This window comes from Aythya ferina (assembly GCF_964211825.1).
Source record: "Aythya ferina genome assembly, chromosome: 12".
Taxonomy (NCBI): domain Eukaryota; kingdom Metazoa; phylum Chordata; class Aves; order Anseriformes; family Anatidae; genus Aythya; species Aythya ferina.
Genome location: NC_140308.1, coordinates 19,081,513 through 19,107,300, shown reverse-complemented (window position 1 = coordinate 19,107,300; position 25,788 = coordinate 19,081,513). Strand labels below are relative to the sequence as shown.

The 25,788-nt window shown below is 38.5% G+C and overlaps 1 protein-coding gene across 4 annotated transcripts in view; it reads right to left on the bottom strand.

Moving 5' to 3' along the window:
* MYLK3 (myosin light chain kinase 3) overlaps window positions 1-25,433 on the bottom strand; it is a 31,954-nt gene extending 6,521 nt beyond the window's left edge. Inside the window, exons 1-10 of one of the 4 annotated variants that reach the window (XM_084533071.1) lie at window positions 25,210-25,433; window positions 22,927-23,050; window positions 9,989-10,079; window positions 8,549-8,987; window positions 5,314-5,876; window positions 4,066-4,171; window positions 2,589-2,682; window positions 2,154-2,263; window positions 802-943; window positions 262-332 (exon numbers count right to left, since the gene is read on the bottom strand). In XM_084533071.1, the coding sequence (XP_084389197.1) occupies window positions 262-332; window positions 802-943; window positions 2,154-2,263; window positions 2,589-2,682; window positions 4,066-4,171; window positions 5,314-5,876; window positions 8,549-8,987; window positions 9,989-10,079; window positions 22,927-22,935 (1,625 nt within the window). In that variant the 5' untranslated portion in view covers window positions 22,936-23,050; window positions 25,210-25,433. Of the gene's footprint in view, window positions 1-261; window positions 333-801; window positions 944-2,153; window positions 2,264-2,588; window positions 2,683-4,065; window positions 4,172-5,313; window positions 5,877-8,548; window positions 8,988-9,988; window positions 10,080-11,179; window positions 12,448-13,698; window positions 14,355-21,521; window positions 21,678-22,926; window positions 23,051-25,209 lie in introns of those variants that run through there. The other 3 variants (XM_084533069.1, XM_084533068.1, XM_084533070.1) reach the window with 3 other exon arrangements.
* Between the last annotated feature and the right edge of the window lie 355 nt (window positions 25,434-25,788).

Sequence of the window (25,788 nt, the reverse complement as noted above, 5' to 3'; positions counted from 1 at the left end):
TTCATGATGTCCCTAGAGTAAAAGCTCTACATGGGGAATCATTTTGAGATAATTAGAACAGCAGCATAGGTTTATCCAACAGAAACATTATTTGAAAATGTAATTAGATAATTAATGCACACAGCAGAAAACTCATGACTGCAGCAGCATACTAGTGAACCCATACACATATCAGAATCACTTTAGGGCCCCAAAACACAAAAATATAACAAGAACTACCAGAAGCATGTTTATTAAAAAAAAACGTAACTTAACTCTTACCTCCTTGCTAATCCAAAATCAATAATTTTAATCTGGTTTCCTGTGCGATTTACACATAATATGTTTTCAGGCTACAAAAAGATAAGAGTATTTTTAGTCACATTTATGTCTGACATACAAATCTAGCAAAAGAGTAAAAAAAAAAAAAACCTCAGAGACAGTAGTCATAATTTTTAGGATGATTCTTTTCCTTCTATTCCCATTACAGAAGAGATTTGACTGGCATACTGAGTTAACGAACGGTTTGGTTTTTGATCTATAAAGAAGTTTAGCTTTTGTTCCTGTGAACTTTTGTGTTTCTCTGTGAAAACAGAGTAGAAGTTTTGCCTTCAAAAGCAAGCTACCAAATAAACATTGAAAAAATATTAATCTCTAAAGCTTCATTCACTGTGACTACTCAATTAAGGAAGGGTTTTTTTGTTTGTTTGTTTTTGTTTTTTTAATGAAATAAGTCAATTAAATAATTCTCTTCTTGCAATTAGAGACTGTAGTGGTCCAAACTTCAGCAACACTAAAGAGTAAAGAGTATGAACTACTGACCTTCAGATCTAAATGGAGAATATAATGCTGGTGCAAGTAGTGGACTCCTTCACAGATTTGTTTGGTAAATAAGATTGCATCCAACTCTGTTAGATGGTAGTTTTCATCTATAATCCGGTCAAACAATTCACCACCATCAAGACTAAAATTTTGACATAGAGAAGTGTTAAAAAAGCTAAAATTTCTCATTAGCTCATCTTATTTCTAAATTGGAAACTTAAGTCCTAGTTTAGCACAGAACCTAATATTACCATCCAGTAGAAGTGTATCAGTATTCTCAGTGACTTCAGGAAAATTCTTTTTGTGTGTGAGATAAAGTATTAATCTACAGCACCTTCCAAATTAGAATAATATTTGGTGGGTGCAGGGAGAATCAAACAAACTCAAGACCACACAACCTGGAGACCAGATGGGAAACTGGAGAAAGCCTAGAGAAAGAAACTCTTCAACCTACGCAGTGTAATGAATGAAACTTCTAAAACTGAAAGCTGCTTTACAGGAGCTGACAATTGAAATTAAGTCTGCACAAAAATTAAGAGAACATTACATTTAAACATAGCTCCAACAAGGTTCTGCAACATAACAATTCTAATTTTCTATTTTAAAAATTGTAAATACACATTTTAAATGTACTATGTTTATATTTGCTATTTCATTTTGTTTCCTTTTTTCCTTCACACCATTAACAATTAGTTCTGTAGTGGAAATTCAGTTTGTTTATAAATGAAAAGCAATATGCAACTACACAGAAAAGCCAGGGCCAGGAGGCATACATCATTAGACCTCCCTTTTGTGAATTCCATATTTGATTTAGATTTATTTTTTTTTAAGCTGCAAATGGGAAGGCATGCTTATTAAGCTTCATATTATTCAAATAGCAGCAGACCATGAACGTAAGGAATTACTTTCTTTCTCCATGTCTACTCTATTTCTACTTGAAACACTTCACTTCTCCTCTTGTCTGGGTCTCTCACATTTACTTTTTCTCTGAGGTTTTACTTACCCTCAACACTTCTTTAGAATTTCATAGCTAGGTACAATGTTAAGGGGCCTGTAAGTTAAACTAAAATGAAAAACGAACCACAGTGAAGTTCTGTTCATTAACTATCTTGTAATTTGTTTCGTGCACTTGGATAGCTACCTTTCTTGGCACTTGCTTAAACTACAAGGTTGCCAAATATATTTATATACTTTTACCTGAAGAAATTACCTTGAAAATAAGTATTTTCTACTCTCGCAGGCTGTGAAGCTACTCTAGACTTTTTCACACCTCGGAGTTATCGTTCTCGGTTTCTTTTAGTGACCAAAGCAAACTCCAAAAACTGACACTTTCAGAGATAATTTAAACTTACTATTCCATGACCAAAGTGATATTATTTTTGGCTTCAAAGGCATCATAAAGCTGGATCAGATTCACATGATTTAATTGGTTCATTATGTTAATTTCATTTTTCACTTCCTCCTGAAAAAGGAACAAATTAACAAAAAATGAGCAAATATGCTCCTTAATTTCTAATATATTCAAATACAATTATTTCAAACCCTACAGAAGCTATACCACAGGCCTCATGTGAACAAATGGCTTAATCACAAGCACTGGAGATGACAAGCAGTCAAACAAAGCCCAAGCTACTACTTACTAAGACAGATTTTACAATATTTGACACTATGCAATGAGAAGTTGACTTCTGTGGTCTGATTCAGTGAGGTAGTGCTAAGGTGTTTGCAATACGCTCATGTAAAACAAGCAACAGTATGCGCATTTAGGTTCACAGGATCATGGTTACCTTTTCTTTTGCTCCTTTCACTTTTATGATTTTGGCTGCCAGATTGAGACCAGTTGCTATTTCCGTGCACTTGTGGACTTGCCCAAAACGCCCCCTGTTGATACCAAACAAAAGTCGGAGTACAGTTTAACACAGCTCACTGCAAAAAAACTTTTAAAACTATTCTTATCATTGATTTAAAAATAGCACAGTACAAAGTGAACAGAATCAGGTGGCCAGCAGCATGAATCTCCTCTTTCTCTCAGCTTATGAAGGATTAGTTTTATCTTTCCAGCCAGTTGTTCAATGCTTACATTAAAATATTATGCCCCCTTCGTATTACTACGTTTCATAGCGGTATGGTGACCTGATGATATTCTTTTTCGGTTCTGTAACTGTACCCACTTGCTGTCCTTCAGTGATGTGTTAGTGGGTATATTAACAAGGATATTTCTGTCTTGATCTCATAACTTTTAAAATGACTAACACCCGTAACCGTAGCCACTCCACAGGCTGCATTTCTTGCATGTTGTAAATTCTCCCCTGTGTCACCCAGATACATTAATGCCCCTTGGGATGATTTCTAAACATCATCTTCACTGCTATTGCATCATCAGGCTTATACTTGAGCCATATTCGTACTTGGATTAGCTTGTTAATCAAAGCTTCTTGTCAGATAAGTAAGTATACAGCCGCACAAAGGCTGAAACAGCTGCAGATTTCCCATGAGTGAAGACTAAATGCAAGGTCAACATAATTATAATTTTTCCCCTTTGTTTTCTTTCACAAAATATTCAGCATGGGAGAAAAAAAAAAAAAAAAAAAAAAAAAAAAAAAGATCTTTAGAAGCTGCCTGACTTAATGGGCTTTGGTGACTTGAAATGCCTTGCATCTGTCTGCCTGAGGATTACAAGTTTTTCTTACAACTCCAGCTGTGGCCAGGATCATAACAACAAATGCAAAAGAGAGTCATCCAAGATCACACTTAGGAGCCTGAAAATTGAACTGAGGCAGAAACCAGTAACCTAAAGACCTTGGAAGTGCCCTTAGATTATATACCAACCCACAGGCAGGTTGATACAAGGGAAACTATCATAGCCCAAAAAAAGCCATGAGGATGAACAGAGGCATAGAAAGATCTGACATCCTCTTTGCATTCTTTTTCTTTGCTTCACTATCCTAGATAAAATCTACTCTTTTCTTGCTGTACTTTCAGTTCCAACCAACTTCTTCTACAAGGCTTAAGGCACTGAGAATGTTACAGACCGTGACTATATCAAAATAGAAGAGAAGGTATTCATAAGACATACCAAAAACAGCTAGACACCTTTTGCTCAACTCAAACCCACGGAGTAAAGAAGTGAGATGGTATCTGCCACTCCCATGCTGCTGCACATTGGAGCCACCTGCAAATGATCTCTCTAGTCCGTGATCTAACTGCGTTTCCTTGTGACTTCGCCACCACCTGCAGTACAGCTTTAGGGACACAGAGACTTACCCCCCAAGTACTTCATGACGACACACTGAGTAGCACGTTGTCACTTCTGCTTGCTTGACACTCACTATGCGATGTTCAAAAGGAGCAGGGGGAGAAGGGCTGTCATCTAAAGAGGAGGAAACCAGGTTATCGAGACATTTTGCCACATAGGACTGCAACTTCCGCTTCCTTGTACCAGTGTTTTCAGTCCACAAGACATGCATGCCACCGTGTTGTGTTGGTCAGTAAAAGGAGAAGTCTCAATTGTCTTTTGTGATCCTGGTACCTACAGCTCCACAAATCATACATCCCCTCACTTTCAGCATCACTATTCCTGAAGGGGCAAGCCCAGTTTCTCAGAGATGAATTGCTGAGGCAGAGCTGGGAATGCAAAACACAAATGCAGCTCTTCCCCTGCTGCAGCACTCAGCTTTTCTGTGGCAGTAGGGCTCTAAGGGAAAAATACCAAGGGCCTAGACAAGCCAACCACAGACTGCTGCTGGTAAGCTGCTCATGAAGATGCTCAAAACAGAACTTTAGTATAAAGCACTTCAGTACAGGACTACCCTCTCTCATCTTTTCTCTTTGCTCTTGTTCATCTACCATGTCATCACTTTTTCTTCTGCTGGAATTTGAATAAGCACTGCAGTTTCTGGATAACATTAAACATGACATTCTTTTACTATTTTTAGAGTGGAATGCAAGTAAAATATCCAGAAAAAACGGAATTATTTCTTCATTTTAAATAAGAATCAGTTGAGTATGCAAACTCAAGTACTTGGCTTTTTATCAAAAAAGTAAATAAAATAGGATTACAAAAATATATACATTTGCGTTTGTAGAGAGCCACAAGGGAGGTACTGAAAACATCCAAAACCTCTCTATTGCTTCAAGTAAGGAGCTTTTACTGCTAACAGTCTTTTACAGATGAGAAATAACGGCCTGTAACTGAGGATGGGATTCCACCTCCTGACTCTCAACCCTGCTTTTTTAACACAGTAAAATCACAGGACACTTTGAGTATTAACATTTTACTTTATGCATTAACAAAAGATGTCACCTGACAAAATTATCTGGAAGTTTGAAAAAAAATTATATTTGATCTTCTTTTCATCATCAAAGGTATCTATAGTGTTTTGGTAAGTGCTCTTGAACTGTAAGACACAGGTGGTAGAGCAAGTACCACTCCAGCTATTATTTTATCTATAATACATATGAGTAACCGTATAAAAGTGTAAAAGTTTCCAAAAGTAAGTACAAGCAACCTACCAATGACCACTTCATCCTGTGTGGAAGGCTCTTTGCTAGCTTCCAATGACATAGTGTTCTGCGGTACCATTCCTGCACATTGGCCTACATCATTTTCACTTCCTCCTGAAGATGCAGACCCAGATTCTCTCTTCTCAGAGGCAGTAACTGTCAAGGAATCTTCTGCTTTTATTGTTTCTTGATGGATTTTCACTTCTACCCCCAGATCTTTCTTTGGCTCTGTTGCAGAGGTATTTTGTGAGGCTTTAGGCTTACATTTTAGTTCTGACTTGTCTTCAGTGTTTTTACCTGGTTTGGGCTTGTTCAGTAACAGCTGTTGCTTGCCTGTTTTTGATGCATGTTCATTTTGCTTACTGTCCCCTTTCACTTCTTGATTTGGTTCAGTGATGATGTTCTTAGGACTCTGTTTAAGTTTTAATTTACCAGGCAGCTGTTCATGTACTTCTGCTGATGTGGAGGGTGGGGATTTTACTTTGGGACATCTGTGTCTGTGATCATTTGAGATTTCTTCCTTGGTCTCGATCTTTTCTTTCATTTCAGCCACACGGACATTGATGGATATCCTGCAGAGCAAACAGTTGACATTTCATGCAGATGACTAGCTTTGCTGTTGTAAATTTGTGTGGGAAGAAAATTAAAATGCAGATTTCTACAGTATTAAAGAAACCTAACCATATCAATCCTCTTAAAAAATACAACACTAGAAAGCACCAAAAACTGTGCTGATGCTTCTTCTGCATCCTTGTCTGTGTATATGTCTGCCTTCTCTGAACACAAGATGTCGCACAGGCTGGAAAGTATTAGCCCCACCATTTGAAAGCTCTTCCACTTTTTGCAGCTATTACAGTTGGTCTAATAAACTACTGCTCGTGGGCAGAAAGGTGGTAGTGACTGTCTTCACCAACTACAGGCCAAGTACTTCAGAGTCTGACTGTTCATACAGCTTTACGTATCTGAATGTTCACATCCATGCTAGTTGTCTTGCAGCTTGCTGACTTGCAAACTCAAATGTGTGTTTGTCTTATGGGATAGCATTCTTCCCACAGACAAGTGTTAAAAACACAACTTTCCTAACTCTCACTCCATTAATGCTATTCTCCTTTAGTGTTTCAGCTACAAGAAAAGTTTAAACATTTTCCCCCTCTCTCTTGTTGCCTAAAAAGAATATGGTTTAAAATCAAACCTCTATACACCTACAGTCCAAATACACTTGTATTGTAATTTGAGTCAGCTGTTTGGTTCAGCTGTCAGTAACAGTCTGATTTCAGCAAGGCTGAACTGAAGCCTGTGAAGTCTTCAAGTAGATTTCATATAACTGAAATGAAAGAAAATTTCTGAAGTCTAGGGGAAAATGCATCCCATTTCCCAGAAGTTACTGCCTGTTCCCGAGGAGCTACCTTATCACAAAATATGTAAAATAAAATTGTTTCCACTTTTGCTTAATAAGAGCCGCAGTTTCTCATGTTTAGCACCTTTAACACCCTGCGCATTGTGCTATGGATCTGAACTGCACCAGGAGTGAGCTACTGGGGCAGCTGAACACTGCTCTGAGCAAACACTTCCACTGCTATCTAGACAAGCCTGAACTTGACAGGACTCTTGGGCATTTCTCCAAACAGGAGAACACAATGTTCTTTTGACACTTCTGTGTGGGCTTACAGACTTCATTAAAAGTAGCATTCATTTTTAGAGACTCATTTACCGAACTCACAAGCATAATAGGTACCTTGTTCAGGAGGGCTGCCTTCCTCTGGGATTTACTCTAGGTTCTGCCTTCTCGTTAACTGTTGGCCTCCAAACCCCCCAAACCAAACTTCTAAGGGGCTGCACAACTGTTCATCAACTGCTTCACAAACACCTTGAGCCAACCTCAAGGTGGGAGCCTCTGAGGCAGCACAGACCCACGCCAGCTTGCTAGAAGCAAGGTGCTTTCAACTCACAAGCCAAAGACTATAACCCACAGGCAAAATACAGGGAGGTCCCTCGATTCATAGTGCTATTACACCAACCAATTTGGAGATAACAGTGTCTATAACCTGTACACAAATTTGCTCCTGAATGTTGGCATGAGGCAGTGGTGCTGAAAGCTTCTACTGCTTTCTTCTACCATGTCCTTACGCTTAGCCTCTTAGGAGAAATAAACCCAATGAGCCAGTCTTTGCAACGTCTTTTCTCTTGTGAAGCCTTAGGTGCTGAGATCAGGACAACTCTCTCTTTCTTTTCTCTCTCCCTCTCTCTCTTCTTTTTTTTTTTTTTTTTTTTTTTTAAAGGAGTCCAGTAAGCCCAGTAGACACCTACCCAGTGCACAGGAAAATCTAGATGAAATTTAGACGTCTGCCCCATATTTCCAAGTACTGATAAAATTCAAAGTTTCCAAATTCAAGTATGCACATTCAAAAGTAATACTGCATTCTTGTCTGGGCTTCAGGTATCAATTTGTATACAGAAGGAACAGAGTAATTGCACACACACAGTAATGTACATTTATACTTAGGTGTGACTGTATATACCATCCATCCATACACATATTTGCAAACCCCAACAGGGAAGGCATGGCACCTAAAGTTTGTCACAGAATTGGCATCTATTGGAGTTTGGTTGGTAGGGTTTTGTTTGTTTTTAATGGACTTCAAATCAAATCCTGATTAAATAATTTTAAAGGAAAAGGATTATAAAAGTCATATTGCAAAGCACTTATATGAGGAAAAGATTAGGCAATAAAGAATAAAAAGAAAAAAAATGAACAATCTGGTCATACCTTTAAGTAATCAAGGCATGAAAAAAATCCTTGAAAACACCAAGGATGTGAAATGAAACAAATTCTTCAGTTTTGTTATATACAAGTAAATATCTTATATTTCTTTCATCCTCATGTTTAGAGAAAAAAAAAGGATTTTGAAAGGAATGATTTATGAAAGTCCATCTATGTGAGCTATAGAAAGGCAGTCTCGTTTCTATCTCTAATACACAGTAGCCACTATCATATCAAAGGTCTCCTATAGGTCTAGCCCTCTGACTTCTTGGCTTCATGAAAATTTACAGGGGGCTCTTGGTGCTTTGAGTTTTTTTGCTTTAACCATTGTAAGGTCTCACTGCACCTTTCTTCAGCATGGCTGTTTTACCCCTCAATCATGCCTAAGCAGGAACTACCTCCTTTAATAACATTTTGGTTTTTTTCCTTCTAACACGTGAAGTGGTTTCAGATCATACAGAAAATTACCAACGAGGCCATTACCTGGTACGTGTCACCTCACACCCTGTGTCAGATATAGCCTGGGATGGTGAGGGCACAGCTTCCCGGGATGCCGCACTTGGCAATGGAGGTTTGTTTTCATTCTCTCCAAGTTTCTGATGAACAGGCTGCCTGGAGCACTCATCTAGGCGTGGGGCTCCATCCATATCGTGTGCTTTAACAGGAACATTTTGGTTGCCTACGTGATCTTGATTTACAAAGGGAAGACCATTGTGTTGATTCAAGGCTTTGACACCAACGTCCTTTTGCTGTTGACAGCTCTTAGAGCTCTGTTTCTTGCCAGCACCTTCTACTGCTTGCTGCTGTGCTGTCCTCTCTTTAGCTTGGGGTTTCGAGTCAGCTTTGTTTGCTACAACACTGGAAGCGTTCACCTTCTCACATGCTTCTTTGTTTAGATTTAGCTTTTTCACACTTTTAGTCTCTGAATAAAAACATGCCATTAATAAGCTATCCTTGACAAAAGTGACAGCAAAAAGAAAAGGAGCAAAGTAACCCAACCATTCAAAACAACCTATGGAGCTAGGTACATCTGAAAAAGTAGCAAGAATGCATCCACTGAAAGGTTTAAAAAAACTTACACCAACATGCTGGAGACAGCCATTATTAAATCTCATGGCTTAATCAGCATCTTAACTGTTTTTCCACAAAAGGGAAAGAAGGTTCTTCCATGCTTTCCCATGACAATGATTGTGCATATTAATAATGGAAATTTCTCTGGTAACTTCTTTCATGGTTCAGCATGCACAGGTCACTGGCTATCAAGATCAGTTCACAAACTTGTGTAGCCTTGGACTCAAAATTGTGATCAGTTGTCTGCTTTATTTTTGTTGCTTCCTAAATGCTGAAGCTAAAAAAGGGATTGTCCATTATTTAAAGGATTCACTGACATTTTGTGAAGACAACAGCAATGACAGGGTCTGCTCAACATCACGTTCACCCTGTTGCAACTCACAGGCAATGGATGCAACACGGCAACACCCAGACAGCTACATCCTATTTAGGAGTCTAGCCCTGACATGGCAATGAAACTTGCTGATTAAAAAAGATACTCCCAATGTCAACATGTCCCTGTTTCAGAGAGGGAGAGGGTTGGGCCAGTTGTATGGTTTAGGTTTGCTGTGCGATATTGCCACCACCTTCATGGTATCTCACAAGTACTGCTCTCTTAAATCAGATCACTGTTACATGAAAACAAAGAAACTGTAGCCAAGCAAAGATGCTGCTTTTTGTTTCAGGTTTTTGTGGGGTTCAATCTGGGGGACAGATGTTCTTACATAAAATGTAATCCCAATACTGGTGGATGAAGTTACTCAGTCACATTTGAGTAATTCAGGTAGTGGGAAACAGCAGGCTATTAGATTTCAGTTTGTCTGCTGCACATTCTAGAGTCAAAGACAGTAGCATGCCCAGAGTGCCACATACCTTCCAAAGGCTTTTTGCTTTCAGTTTGGGTTCCTCTGTTACTAAGCCCATGCTTAGGTTTTGCACCACTCTCTTCAGGCTTATCTTTGGCCTAAAAACAACAGCGGAACACAAAAATAACAGTTATAGTCAAGATGCTTATTTCCCACTAGGTTCCTCTAACTCTGTAGGTACTGAGACCCTGTAAAATGGACGCTGACACCTCTGACCTTCTGAATGTTTAGGTACTATTGTATTTCCTTTCCACTTTCTTGAGTCTCTCCCTGCTTTTGCAAAAAGGCAATACTTCTAAAACATGATGACACAGAATAATACATTAGATCTCTGCTTTCCAAAATTTTAACTGTAAGAGATTTTACCTCATGTAATCTGTATTCACGCTGATTAAAAAAACAGGATATACAAAGCATAAGAAGTATTAGAAGAGGAAATTGCATTGTATTTCTGTCACTTGTTGACTGGTGACTGAAACACAAGCAATATCTTTATAGATACAGTAATATATTTGTCTCAAAAAATCTAAAGATTCATGATTTGAACTACAATAGAGGTGATACAGACAAAGAACCCTTGGCTTTATTGCAACTCTTGTATACGTACTTGACATTATATGTCACCTCTGTTATGATTAAAAGCAATCTTATTTTATTTTAGCAGCACAGATTTATTTTAAGCAAATGTAATCCTCTAATTAACACAGCACAGAGGAGGGTTATTTTTTTTTTAACAGCATCACTAAACACTTTAAACAGAAATACATTTGTAATATAATTAAAAATAAATAACAAATATTTAGCAAAAAAACGTTACAAAAATAAGAAAAGGCATATTTCTAAAAAAGCTAATTCTAAGAAGGCTATTTCTAAAAAGGCTATTAATAAAAGACGTATTTCTATTTCTTGGCTGATATATAATTAAAATCTAGTAATGAGCAGCCTCTTATCTTCATTTATATAAGGAAATAAACAATGCCTCATTTTTTTCTGCAGATAATTGGTTAGAAGTCTACTACAAATCGGACCCTTCACTTGTTAGTAAAAACAGTTATGGATTAAGCTTTTCATGCTCCAACCTTATAGATTCCACAACAGAACACTCTTCCATCCCTTCCCCCCCCAAAAAAAATAATAATAAATAAATAAATAAATAAACAAACAAACAAAATACCCCAAAATATTAAAATACCATTACCATTTTTATTACAGCTCTAAGCAAACCTGCAACAATGACCAGGGGTAACATTATTCTTGCAAAATCTTATGTGCAAAGAAAGCCTTGGATAAGCAACAATATAATGCCGTTTTGTTGTTGCTGTTGGTTTTCCCTTTTTTTTTCCCCCCTATCCTTTTTCCTTTTTTTTTTTTTTTTAATTAAAAAAGTGGCTTGGATCCTACAAAGCTCAGTTCACAGTCTTTTATTAATTTGACTCCAACCCAGAAAATGTCTTCCATAAACACTCCTATGGCATCCCTGGAATGCTGTCATACCATCAGCAAACAGCTTCACCCAAAAATGAAAACATAACCTCCCCACTCCCATCCCCATACTTAGTAACCTTGTGCAAAGCCAGCTCTGCGATAAGCTGCATGCTGTTACAAAACAGCAAAGGTTGGAGAACAGCAACAAGCAAATAAATTATTTTTGAGTGCAACCCCAGTGCAACTGAACATTTTGGACACGCCACAAAACAGGCTGAAAAAATGGGACCACCAAAGTTAGCATGTAACTCAGCACAAGCTCATGTATTTCCAAATTCACCCACGCTTTGCTCCACATTACCCCCGCTAGGTCACGTATGTACACTACCTCTCTAATTGAAACCTAGGTCAAATATCATAGACTACTCAGCAGCCTGTGATCAAAGTACAAATATATCTTAAGGTCTTATAACTAATCTTATGCTCCAATTTCAAAAAGTGTTCAGAAGAAAAAAAAAAAAAAAAAAGAAAAAAAAAACAGAAGCAAAGAAGGAGAATAACGATAGTCATTTAGCAAAGGAGGAGTTAGCCCTGCAAGTCTGCTTGCCCAATCCACAGCCTGTTCTACAAGCGAGGCAGTGGTTAGAGCCTGGGACAGAGGCCGCCACCCCCTCCTGGTCCATCAGGTCACTGAGAGAGAAGGCCATTTCACCTCTCAGTCTCAGTCCCCCTACCCATGAAGCTTGGATCAAGTTCTGACCTCCTCAGACCTCCTCTTCTGCAAACACTACTGAAGCAGCACATAGTGGATATCTGACACCTAATCCTGACAGCATGCAAGAAGGCCACCTGAAATTCTCCACCACCATCCCTCTCCCTACCTTTATCTATATCCCTCCTTAATGTTTTTTTTCACTTGGAAAATAACAATTTGGTAACAAAATCATCTCTACATTCAGCATCACCTGCCCATTAACACACTGCACTGTCAGCTCAGTTCAAGGTATAAGCCCCACAAAGCACCCTGTCTGTCTCTAGGCCTTACACAGTGACTGCAGGCAGCAACTTGTAACAGCAGCTTTACCCAACATAAAGCAAACTTATTTTTTATTTTTTTTTTCCAAAAATTTGTAGAACTGGAAGAGTTCAAGTACAAGTATCATCTCTATCTGGTCTTGGCATTAATGAAAACTCCTTATAAATTCTTCTGTCTCTGTGGAGTCTAGCTTACTTGTCAGCCTCTGATGCTTAGTGAGACCAAAAGAGCTCTCAGGAAGCCCCACAAGGTAAACTAGCATCTAACACTGTCCTTTTTTTATAGGAGTTTAGGTGTAACATCTACCAAAACATTTCACAGATCTGGCAGAAACATTCTGATCAAGATAGGAATGGACATTTGCATTCATGCTAGAAATGTCCTTACTGTAATTAACACCTCTGTGCAGGTGTGCAGAAGATTTCTTGGAATGAACAAACATATTCCAATTCATGGAGTCCCTCTCCACATTTTTTTTTTAATTTTTATTTTTGCCTAGGATACAAGCCACTGGGAAGGCTCAAAACTCTCGTTGGCCAAAACTAATTCCAAGCATTTGTAACTTTTAAAAAGCAAGGTTAATCAATTCCAAAATACCATATCAACTATACCAGTCTTGACTGTTGCTTCCTCACTATATTAAAAAATGTGTTGGAGTTGATAAGTACAAACTGATGCAAGCTGCTCTTGTGAAACCCATGAACTATTTGATTTAAGGAGTGCACAATGTCAGTAGAGTTCATGAAGTCACAGGCCCATCATAAAGACAGAGTTTTAAGACAACTTAGATGCCCAGGCTGCTCAGTCATGTGAACAGAAGTCAGCGTAAGTTTTACTAACTGGTGTTGTTTTTGGAATTCATGGTCAATCAAGAAAATAGAAGCTTCTTCCTTCAGCAAACGCTTTCCAGTATATTAGTCATACTTTCACAGGAACCTCAGTTAAGCCGCTTATTTGAATGACATTGCTGATCTTCAAGCACCGTTAGAAGCTGAATCTTCTTTTACAGTAGCAGTCTGCTCCTCATACTTATAGGATTGCCTAGCACACTTGGGGCACTTCAGACGTAAGCCTGCAAGACACATTTTAAGCCTAGGTCTCTGTCTCAAGAGGCTTGCAATTCAAAGGTCATGGCAGTAACCTGTAATAGCAACACTACAGGGAAAATGGGAATTACACGTGTTATACAAGAAATCATCAGGAGAGCCCTGCTACAGCACAAAGAAAGGTATTAAGAACAGTAAAACAAAACCAACCTCGACAAGGATTTCCAGTGGACTTCCCTTCTTCCAGGGCACAATGCCCTTGAGAATAAAATCCACTACTTTAGAATTTCTCAATACTTCTCCCACAAAATTAATCACTTTATCCAGTGTATCAAACCTCTTCTCTATCTTTGCCAGCCTCTCCTTATGCTTCAAGGCATCTAGCTGGGCTGTTTTCATCAATTTCAACACTTCTGAGCATATGCTCTGGATATCAGGCTGGTGAGGACTGTCCAATAGCTTTAGTCCTTTTTTCATTTCATCTGGCTCATCAGGAGCTGCTCGTGATACCGTTAGCTTGTTAATGCCTTTTTCTACATCATCAATACCTTTGTTAACTCGCTGCAGTTTGCCTGTCAGGTCTTCTTGGAAATGCAACAGTTTGTCCATCTTTTCGTTCAAGAGACTCAATTTTTTATCCATCGTACTTAAGCTGTTCACCTTCGAAGGCTGTAACTTGGTCAGGGCATTTCCCTCTGCAACATCCAAGCAACCCGCAGACATTCTGTCCAGACAGCAGGATGTCAGATAGATTAGGCTGGCTTTTCATTAATCATAAATTAGAAAATGAGGGTCTGAAAGTTCATCTTCTTTTGCTATTCCTATTCCAGACAACCTCACTTATTGGAGTCAGCAGAGCGTATCATTAGATAGCTATTGCACGAAAGATTTATTTCTGTGTTATCTATTTCTTACTGCATGCTTTCAATGACGGAGGTAATTTGGCACCAGACTAAATTTTCTTGGGCCTCCTTGACGTCACAAGACCATTTAAAATTCTTTCTCAAGTGGCTGTTGATAGGCGAGCATCTTAGCAATCACCAATGCCTGAGCAGACCTCTGTAGGGAGAAACACTTTTCATGACCAGTTTTAGTTCTGTGAAAAGAACTTGCTAGAGCATTTCTCCTCATTAAACAGAGCAAATAGAAAAGTAAATTTGGTGGCCTCGTGCTAAGGCTTGGAAGAGTTCAGCTTTCCAACACAGAGGCAGAACATGCAACATAGACACAAGCTGTACTCACTAGGTTGGCTGTCACTTGAATTTAAAAATAGAGTACAATGACAAGGATCTGAAATACGTATCTAGCACCAGCATGTCTTTGTCAACTGAAACTTCTAAAATTAAATCTTTCTCCCAGCCTCTGAAAGTGAACCAAGTGAAAAATCAGAGCAAGTGTCCAACTGTTTGCAACAAAATTATGAAATCATAGGTCTGATTTCACAGATTTGTTTCTGACTTGCTTTCACTTCTGAATTACATTAGCGTGTCTCCAACAAAAATTATGATCGTGATTTTTGAAAATTACTAAAAAAAAGTGAAAAAAGTGAGAAATACCTTTTCACTGTTGCACGTGTGTAGAGCAAGGGGGAAAAGCACCGGGGAAATATCAGAGCAGCAAGAGACCTGGTGTGAACCACATCAAAGCCACAGGTTTTGTAATACGAAGCATCCCTTTGCCTCCAAGCCCTTCCTCACTTTTCAGAAAGGGTGTATGGGAAGAAGTTGTAATTCTTACAGTGACTTTTCTGTATAAGACATTCTAGAATTTAAAATCCTTCTGCACACTGCAGAGTCAGTAGTATCAGCATTAAAATTACCCTCTCAAGGTGTTAAGTCCTTGCCATTTCTGTGAGAGAACGTGTTTATCTGCACAAGAAAAACATTGCGGTAAGACTACTTAAAGCCAGAACGTGATTAGAGGCAATCTGGCACTTCTGCAATGTTTAGAGGCCACTAACCAGTTTTGCAAATGACACAAAGAACTCTAAGACTTCGATTGTTTATTACTGTCAATATATATTGGTCTGAATACCAAGAAATTACTTCAGAAGAAAACTTGGCCTGTGAAAATTGACGGGAGTTGGCCATTTCATACCATATCACTTTTAATCCGAAAGATATTGTCAGTGGTACTTTCACAGTGGTCTGGGATAGTATGGCACAAGTTTTATGATACCCTATCAGCAGATTGTGGAGATTCTCCCCTTCCTAATACTACTGTACATCTAAAGCTTTATCACAAGATATTTAGGAGCAGAAGAGAACTAATTGCTGGGCTGCACAAACTCACAACGTAACATTTGTCAGCATTATATCAGGTCCCAGCTAATAAGTGAAATTGCATTTTTACTATGTTGAAAGAAACTGAGAGGAGAGAAACAAGTGTTATGGGGCAGTAGCTGATATGCAAGTTTTCAGAACAAAATAGAACTCTACTGTGTAAGCTACAGGAATTGTTTTTTCTTCCTCTCTTTTTCTCTCCTACAAATAAACTAGATTCTAGAGCCACCTGCTTTCCATTCAGGACCATGCTTAAAATTCATGTTCAGTTTTACATGATTACAACGTGATACTTTTTTCTGCAGTCAAAATCCAAGGAAGGTTACTAAGTTTAAGAAATGACTAATGCTGAAGAGAGACACTCTCAAGTCTTTCAATACTAAAAGAAAAAGCCCGTTGCAGATCACTGTGTACCCACCCTTACATTGCACAGAAAAGTGCGGTTACTGTAAGAAATGCATTAGCCTATTAAACTCACTTTTTCTTTGTGAGGACCTATTGCTTATAATGAAATTTTGCACTTAGTACATATGCTGCTTCATCTCCAGTACCTCCCAAATTACATCCAAGGAGCATGAATTGTTAGGTGAGTAATGAATACCAGGGACTCCCACAGGACCTTGGTGCACGGCAGAGCTCTGCTCAGTCACCCCATGCTGTCACTGGCTAAACAAACTGGTGAGCCACATGAGTCCATCACAGTCTGGATCTAAATTTAGAATAAAGTTTCTTATTATAATTGGTCTCCTGTTGATTTCTGCTTGTTTCTTTCCAGATAACAAAAAAAATGAGCAGTGTGATCTGGACTGTGTAGGCAACTGACTCCATTCCATGAAGAGTTGAACTGAAATGAACCTGTAGGATACCTTTAAAATATCTCCAAGCTATCAACTATCTCGGGAGTGCCAGAAAAAAGAAACACAGATGCTGGAGAACCAGAACTGCAAGCGACCTTCAACTGATGATGCCAAAGAGTCTTCTATTCTCAAGAGGGAAATGAGAGTTTATTCCACTTTGGCTTCAGCCCCACACACACTCCCAGTTGTGAAAGACTGATGCCAAACAAGAGAAACATTAACATTCAACACAACGGATGGTTTAAGAATCCAGGACACGGCAGCTCAGTTCTGATCACTCCTTGCTAGCTCTCACCCAAAGGAATTAAAAAAAAAAGATAAGCCGTAGGAAAAGAGATGAAGCAAAGGGGGAAAACAAAAATCTACAGCATGTACTAAAGTGATACCAGAGGCTTATGTCCCAAACAAGAAATGTCACAGAGGTTAAAACCAGCTGCTCCAACAGATCATCTCATTAGATTATTGCACTGCTTCCAGCAACACAGTAAAACTGGAAGTGACTGAAAATACACAGGTAAAAGGGAAAATGAAAAGCTTTTTAAGGCCTAAACAAAGCCAAAGCTTTATAGAGAACGTGTGGACTTTGGGAGAAGTTTGCAATGGTTGCAATGCAACAGAATTCTAAGGAGACAAAGAACTAAAGGTGGTAAATGCTAGGACTTTACAAAAAGCAAAAGACAGAAGACAACCTCAAAATCTGGCTACATTTGCTAAATGCTACTCAGGCAAAAAAAATACTAATAAATATCCTTTACATATTCAGCAATCAGCTGGCAACTTTTTCAAGTTATGCTGAAAATCTACTTAATTTACATGTAGTCACTGCAGCTTATAAACATGCAATTTTCCACCCAGCAAATGAAGAGCTAAGCTTCAGGGTACTTAAACTTTTAAAAAATTAAGCCCTACACCAGCGAGTAATTTCTCACAAGCAGTGTGCTTCCAAGACACATAAATATAATAAAGCACATCCACAGAGAAATGGTACAGCAAGATACCAATTCTCATGACATATGGCAAGCCCTGAAATAGGCTTCAGCTTTAATTTAGAGGAATAACTTCCAAAATCAAAATATGCCATACAGTCTGGCTAAGTCTGCCTGGTCCAATAGTTGGGTTTCCTGCTGAGATCAGACAAAAGATCTCCATCTGCCATGTTTGGTGGTGAACTCGGAACTGGCCCACACCTGCTTTAGAAGGCCAAGAACCTGACATTTAACACATTACTCACGTCAGCTGTTGGTTGAAATCCACTTGCACAGTAAAAGTGTCTATAAAACACTATCAGTCTCCCCAAGTGACCCTGGCGTAATAAATTTAAATATTGCTCAGTGTACAAGAGTTCAACTTTATGGTGGTATCACATCAACTAAGCTATAATACTCATTATATAAATGTCTTTTTCCTTTTTCTGTACATTTAATGACAAAACTGTTAACACAGTAAATTCAGAAACACTCTCGCCAATCCTGCCTTCTTCCTTTTTTATTCCTTTTTAAAAGGAAAATAAAATGAGTCTAAGTAAAACGCTCATAGGCAGTGGCACAGCTATGGACAGGTTAATGAATCCGAGATCATGTTTATTATTTTAATGCATCTCTGTCAAGCAGCTGACAGCAGATAGCTGAACAGATCAATTATGACATTTCACTAACATCAAAGTGACAAGATTTCTAGATAATACTGTTTACCATTTGCCCACATGGCTTAACAAGAACCTTTAAGTTCTTCCTCCAGGTTGCTTTCCTCTCAAGAGACCAAGAGAGCACCTGTTGCCTGCTCACATTTATTCAATTGACCCCAAGCTCATTCTCACCACCAGAACTGTTACCACAGAAACAGCATTAAGAAGCTGTCTCATTTTCTTGCCAACTATTTTTTTTCTTATCCAAACAGGTAATAAAATATTTTATCAGCCTGGATAGAAGGCTGGTCATTGGCAATGTTTCCCTGGTATTGTGGTAATGATTCTCACTCCTCCTTCTTCAACAAAGAGCTCTCTGTAAACCAGAGAAGTCCTGCTGTGGTTCTGCTCTCCCTGAATTTCAGTAATTTTACATAAAATGCTGACAGTTCCTTGCAAAGCCTGCTGATTCAAATGATCTGCCATCAAAGCTACCCTTGGATTTGAGAAGCAAACTGGCTCTCATTTACAAGACGCTTTCTCACTATTAATGTGAGCTCAACAGAGAGCCCTAAGGCACCTTTTATACCTACCAAAAGCTACTGTGTCTACAGTAGTTTGCTCAGGTACAAGTAATTTTAAGTCAGTAGGAATGCACTGAAACACAGAAGGGTAGCCTCGGTTGTGCAATAAGGCCCACAGAAATAAAACCAGCAAAAGCAAATTCTTCCCGCTAAAGTAGGAAGATAGACCCCTCTCTCTCTCATCTCTGTTGCCTAAGAAAGGGTTACTTCTAGGCAGCCAACTTTTCATAGGAAGGCCTTGCATTATCCAGAGTTTGTTCTAAAATACACTGAAACTGGTACAATTATTCTTACTGACTTCAAATTTCACTGCCTTTCAATCAGATCCCTCAAAAGTCTCTGCTTTGCCAGCAACATGTGATTTCGTTAGAGAAGATGGAAATCACTGAACTGCACTGTTTGATGTTGTTTTTTGTTCCCTTCCTACTTTGGAAGATTTTTTTCAAAGATTTTTTTTACAAGTTTGAAAAATTGCCACAAAAATGCACACAGAGCTATACTAACTTACTAATTTATAATAATTGTTTTCAACTTCATCAATGTAACAACTAACAACTGCTGCAAGAATATATCTGAGTTTTTCCTTCACTCCTCCACTCATTTTTCCAAGTTAAGAGGCAATAATACCAATCCCACAGCTACTTGTCTGCCCTTCACAGTTGACTTAAGTATGATCACCTCGAGCACAATTTTACATTGCACTGGATTAAGTGTTTGAAAAGCAAAACCCACGAGCACAACGTTATGTCAGGCTGCACTGGAAGCAGGTGAATGAAGTGTTTGTGGCCAGCTACACAAGGGGCAGCTTTACCCAGAACAGCCCCCAAGCCCATCACAAACCATTTTGCCGGACTTGAGGGTGCTTTGGCTGCTGATGTACTTTCAGAAAGTTCTCCCAAAGGCAGTTTGCACAACTGTTTCAGGCCTTGTGCAATCCAGAGCCTCAGTTATTCTTTCTATCACATTTCCATCTGACCATTGTGGTACAGCAAACATCAGGTACTACGCTCGGTGGTCCTAGCTAATAACGTTCTTTATAGGAACCTAAGAGAGGGATTTTTATTTTTAAATAAGGGCACTTCTTGGCATTGTTATTATCCTCTAGTAACCAGAACACCATGTAAAGAAAATTAAAGATCCAGTAAACAGTCATCTCTCCTATACTGAAGTCCATTATGTGCACCTGCTGATCTAGATATCTCTGACATTTTGGTTTGACGTCATTCCCAAACACAGCATTATCTGTTCAACATGATGAACAGTTCATTAGTACGTTCCATTAAATCAATAGACTAATGTTTTTTTTTAATGTGATGTTGCCATAAATAGACAAGAACATCATGCAGCTCCTTCCATATGATGTATTCTGAGCAGCCTTCTGAGCTGCTCTGTTTTTAACCTTATAAATTATATCAAAAAATAATATTCTAGTGTTGAGCATATAAGATCCACTATGTAACAGTAAATTAATCTGTGGCTTTGCAACAAAATTGTACCTGTTGAGATTTGTAGAAATTTTGTCATTTTCTCTAGCTGTACCAGAACTTTGTTTATTAGTATTTATTTAGTTCATTTACTTCATTGGCTCTTTAAGGAACTAATACGATAACAAATGCAAACTCTTTAAGAAAGTCCATTAGAGCTATCATTAAGCAAGATATGAGACAATCCCTTCTTCAAATTTTTGAAAGTAGTCTTTACAAAGAAAAAAATATCTGATAGTTTCCCATGCAAAACAACCCTTGAAATTTATTTATTTTTTTAATTTATTTTAAACTTTACTTGAAAATTATTATATATACATGGCATACTTTTTAAGGTTGAATAAATTCATTTTTTGCTTCTATCTGGATGGTAATGGTAATTCTCAGCCAGTAAAAAAAAAAAAAAAAAAAAAAAAAAAAAAAAAAAGAAGATAAATATGCAGGCAAACTGAAGAAAACAAATTGTGTTTTCCCCAGACTCCCTGCCACTATAGCAACTGAAACCTAACTCCACAGATAGCCTCAAAACACTGATGGATAGGTTACAATAGCGGAAAAGTAGATCCCTATATCCTGTTCCACCAGAATGTCATCTCTCTTCTTGTTTTGTAGTCTGTTGGTCAGTAGTAACTTTCTGGACACAGACACACTTTTACTTAATTTCCTCAGATCCTTGCCCAGTAGGGTTCTGATATCAAAACTTTTACATAGTACCACAGAATACACATTACTGAGTTACTGAGCACATGGTGTTCAAGCTGCCTGCACTGCTTTTACCACAGGTTAAGTGGCTTGATGCAGAATTTGGCTCCTCACAAAACTGTCTCAGCATGAGCCTGCCTGACAGATTCATTGTCTTGCAACTCCGAGGCATATGATAACTACAGCAAAAAGCTGTAACAACTGACCTTCACGTAATTTGAATGGCAGTCTGGCACCCTACTCTACAAATATACCGCTTGGAACACAAGTTTAATGTGTCAAGACTCTCACAAAAATAAATTTATTTACTAAGGCAAAGCCTACACTCGGCATTTCAGAGGTACCTCCTTGACATCAGCAGGTGGTTTGCAAGCAGACAGACTGTACAATTTGGCCACGCATATCAAATAGACACAGCACTTTACAAACAGCACAGAAACCAATATTGTCCCATCCAGTAAATTTTCACTTTCAAACCGAGGTCACAACAAAACACTTACCGTAAATCTCTTTACATAATCAGAAACACAAAATCCTCCCATGCTTAAACGAAGGGATCTGTGCAGAGAAGATTCTTGATACAAAGTTCCCATCTTTTTTGGCTTGTGTGGTGGTCTCCCATGTACCCTAAAGCCTTTTAGGCTTGAATAAAGCTGCACAGCCTCCCTAGATCTTGCTAGAATTCTGCTTCTGTGATAAACTAGGCATTTCATCTTATCTAACACTACACCAGGCATTTCAATCATTTCACTTCCTTATCAGCAGCACTAAGTTCTATCTGCATCCCAGCAGCTCACTTCCTGAATTACTGATAAGAGCTACTGTAAGGCACGGAAACAACATAACAGCAGATGACAGCCACATCTCCTGAAGTCACTGAAGAGTCCCCGCTTTGCATTCGTCTGTTCCTTAAGTCCATTTTGCCCAGTCTAACTTAGCTATAGTGGTAACTTACAGAAAGAATGTTTCAGCTAAGCAGCGACAGGAGTTATCTGACTGCTTTCCATTTGTTCAGTAATACATCATTTGCTTTAATAACATGATTATACATATGAGTATTTCTTTCATTTCACATTTCTTAACCTATACCATAGGAACAAAGGGAACAAACAAATGGACAAAAGAGGACACATATTCATCCTCCATTAGAATTCAGATAGCTGTTTATGACTTCAGGCAGCATTTCTACAGTCTGACATTACATGCAGAGCCATTCACTTCAGTTTGTAAAATACCTTATGGCCAAACAACGTGCTCACACAAGTGTACATTGCCTTGAAGTCCATGTAGGCACGACGTCTGTGATCCCGTAAATTTAGAATATCCTTTAAAAATTTTTCTACTCAACGTCAGATTAATAAGCAGCCATAACACACCTGAACATTGCTCCTCATGCATTTAGTCCTTACCTAATTGATTGCTTTTTATTTTGCCTAGGGTAAAATATACTTTTTTTTTTTTTCTTTTAATACTGGTCTCAGCTATAAAATTATGTCAGTGGAGTACAAATATACAAAGACAATAGATACCAAGATACTGAATGATCTAAGAAGGAAAGTAAGTTCTAGAGATGTAAGAGTAAGCCTGCTTACAGTTTTCATCTGTGCTGTGCCTGCATTTCCCACTGTCAACAAGCTGCAGTAAAATTAGCTCTGTTTTATTACTACTTCCAAGTGATCTCCCATTAACCTAATTCACATCAGGCACTGGTACACAAGCACAGCTACTCACAAAGGACCAGTGACTTTTGCACCGATGGACAAGCAAGCCCAGAAATATCTGCGCTTAGCATGGGCCAAGCCTTCCCTGACTAAATCATAATAAAATTTTGTTTTACCACAGGGTGAGTGCACATCAGTTCTCCTCTAAAATAAACAGGCAAACAATGGAGAGAAGATACTGTACCTTTATCATTACGACCTAAGAGATGTCAGGTCCAGAAGGGTGGGTATAGATCTGGCTACCCTTCTCACAGCAAAAACAAGTGCTTCGTTTCCACTTGGGGTTGTATAGCAAGCTGACCAATATGCTGTTAAAAAAAATAAATAAATACAGAAAAAAAAAAGTGAATTAGGATGATTGAGTAACTCACAGGGCAAAAGCCAGAGATGAGATGGCCATGCTTAATGTGCTGAAACTTTTTTTTTTTTTAAACTGCCAGACAAGGAATGTTTATTAGGCCATTCAACAACAAGTGAAAAGGCCAGGGGTTGCCTGGGGTACAGGATAATTTGACTGCAGCCCACAGAGGTGAGATAGTTCTACCAAAAAGTTAGTAGCCTGACATGCTGGTATGAGACACAGGCAACCTGAGGCTGCCTGAGACACCAGCCTTAAACCTCCAGAAATCTGAGGCCCATTTCCACTGCCAGACTCCTGAATAAATTTTAACTTGAGCTCTGTGCTTTGCCTTTTTCACCTGTAAGACTGAGTTGAACCCTTCCTAGCTTCCAGAATGTTTTTAGAGCTTTAGAATCTATTATTACTGTTCCCCACTTTTACAAGGCAGAACCAACCTAAGAATTCTAGGTCAAAACTGCCCCAAAATGTTAGGACACACCAGCTGGCTAGTGGTACAAGAAAAAGTTAGGACTTCCATGCAGTAATGAGTAATGCTGCTGAGATATTGTGCCTGGATATGGCGAGACTGTTACAGGGTTTATGGAAGCACTTAGAGCAGTATTCCTAGGATATGGAACTACAGCTATTCAAAAGGTGTACAGCTTTAATACATGAGTCCAGAGATGTCTGTGTCCAGGGGAAAAACAAAAGTGTTTTTATAACTTTTTCCAATGGCACAAATAATCATGTCGTTACTCCAGATTTTATCAAGAGGTGATATTACTTAACATGGCAGCAGAGGCATGTACAGCATGTAAGTGGCACGCCATGGAGGAAAGCTTGCATGACAAAGAGAATCCTTTAGGAAATTTGGCAAGTGGTCCGGAACAAGCAATGCTCAGCCTGCAACCTTCCATTAGCAGATCTAAATACGGAACTGTAGGATAAAACAACACCTTCCTGCAGTATTTTTATTAATTATAACTAAGAATATAATTATTATGATAAGCTTTACTAGCTTTGCTTTTTCTCTATTTCATCTTTGGAAAAAAAAAAAAAATATATCTTTTTTCATCTCCATTGTCGTTTCATATCTTATGACTGTGCTTTCAGAAAGGTATCAAAAGCAACAAAACAGCAGCAGCTACAAAATATTCCATCCACAATAAGCAAACAGTCCCATTTTCACAAAACTAAGTGTACTGACATGGCCAGAAAATAGGCAATGGACACAGGGCTACATTTTCTTTGATACTAGAGAAAAGGCTAGTGGATTTTACACACAAGAAAAAACAGTTTGGTCTCTCACCCGATAAAATACTAAGAGCTAGAGACAAGGAGTGTACTCAGTTCAAATACAGGTATTCTAGTATAGGCTTTGTAGACACCATGAGATGTATTATAGAATAAATGCAGAAGTTTTACAAAAATCATGCAAGTAACCACCAACAAATGAAATAAAGATCAAGGTTAGTCCTTTAACTTTCAGAGCAACTCTTTGAATCTGCTACACTCACACTCCAAAAATCCTTCTTTCCAGCAAACAGAAGTGTTTGACAACTAGATCAGTGCAACTCAGAGTAAAAAACAAGAAAGGAAGAAAAGGTAACATTAAGAGACTTAAGTATTAATAACTTCCCTTCCCTAGCCAGTTGCTGACACTACAATTCCTGCACTAAATACAGTGCAAAATGAAAGGGATCAGCATTTTTAAAGTGACCTCTCTCATCTCCCAGCTTCAGGCTCTGTGAATTATGAGGACACTCGTTGCTCCACAAACACATCCTACATTCATGGAATTTATAATCTAAACAACACTCCTTAGCTGAAATTTTCTGTTAACGTGGCAGTTAATACACAGTATCTTTCTTCCTGAAAAAAAAAAAAAAAAAAAATCAATACGTAGAAGTTATAGTCCCTAGGGAATTTGCTTTGTACTGTTAAGAGTTACTGTACCACCTCAGTATTTTAAAGCTTTTTTTTTTTATCAATATTATTAATCAGGAGCAGGGAACTAGTGACACTGATGCTGCCCAGTTAAACTCACCATGACTATGCCCAAAACATCTACCCAAAGGTTCACAGTCCCCTTCCAGAATAGATTTCCAAACTCTACCCACAACTTACCCTTTCATTACTCTTCCATCCATGCAACGAGCTAGAATTGAATGCCAGCACACAGGACCATTCACAGGAAAATGCAAACAAAATCAGCAGGGTATTGATATCAGAAATATTCTGTGTATCTGATCAGGACACACATTCAGAAGTTTGTGACCGTTTTGTCTGATGATGCATCTTCTAAGAGCAGTCAACTCCTGGTTGTGTCTGTGCCAGCATCAGTGCATTTCTAGAGCTGCTCAGCTTGCAATGGATTAGTAGTAAAGGCCAGGTCTGAAAGCCTCCCCACCTCATTAATATTAATTTTATATTTTAAATCCTAGGTACACATGGACTCATCTCCAGGGCTAGAAGGCTCATAAATTATATTCCATTTTTAAACACGCAGTATTCACTCTTATTGTTTCAGAAGGAAAACACCAGCAGAGACAGCCTTAGGCAGGCAGCTTTCATTTAAAAGAATAGGATCTTCTGGGCTTTATCTTCAGCTCTGCTTTAACCTCGTTAGCCCACAGATTTGCACTAGAGTGAATCCAGCCTGCAAAGCACTAGCACAAGTACAACTGCTAGAAGATTTTCATTCTT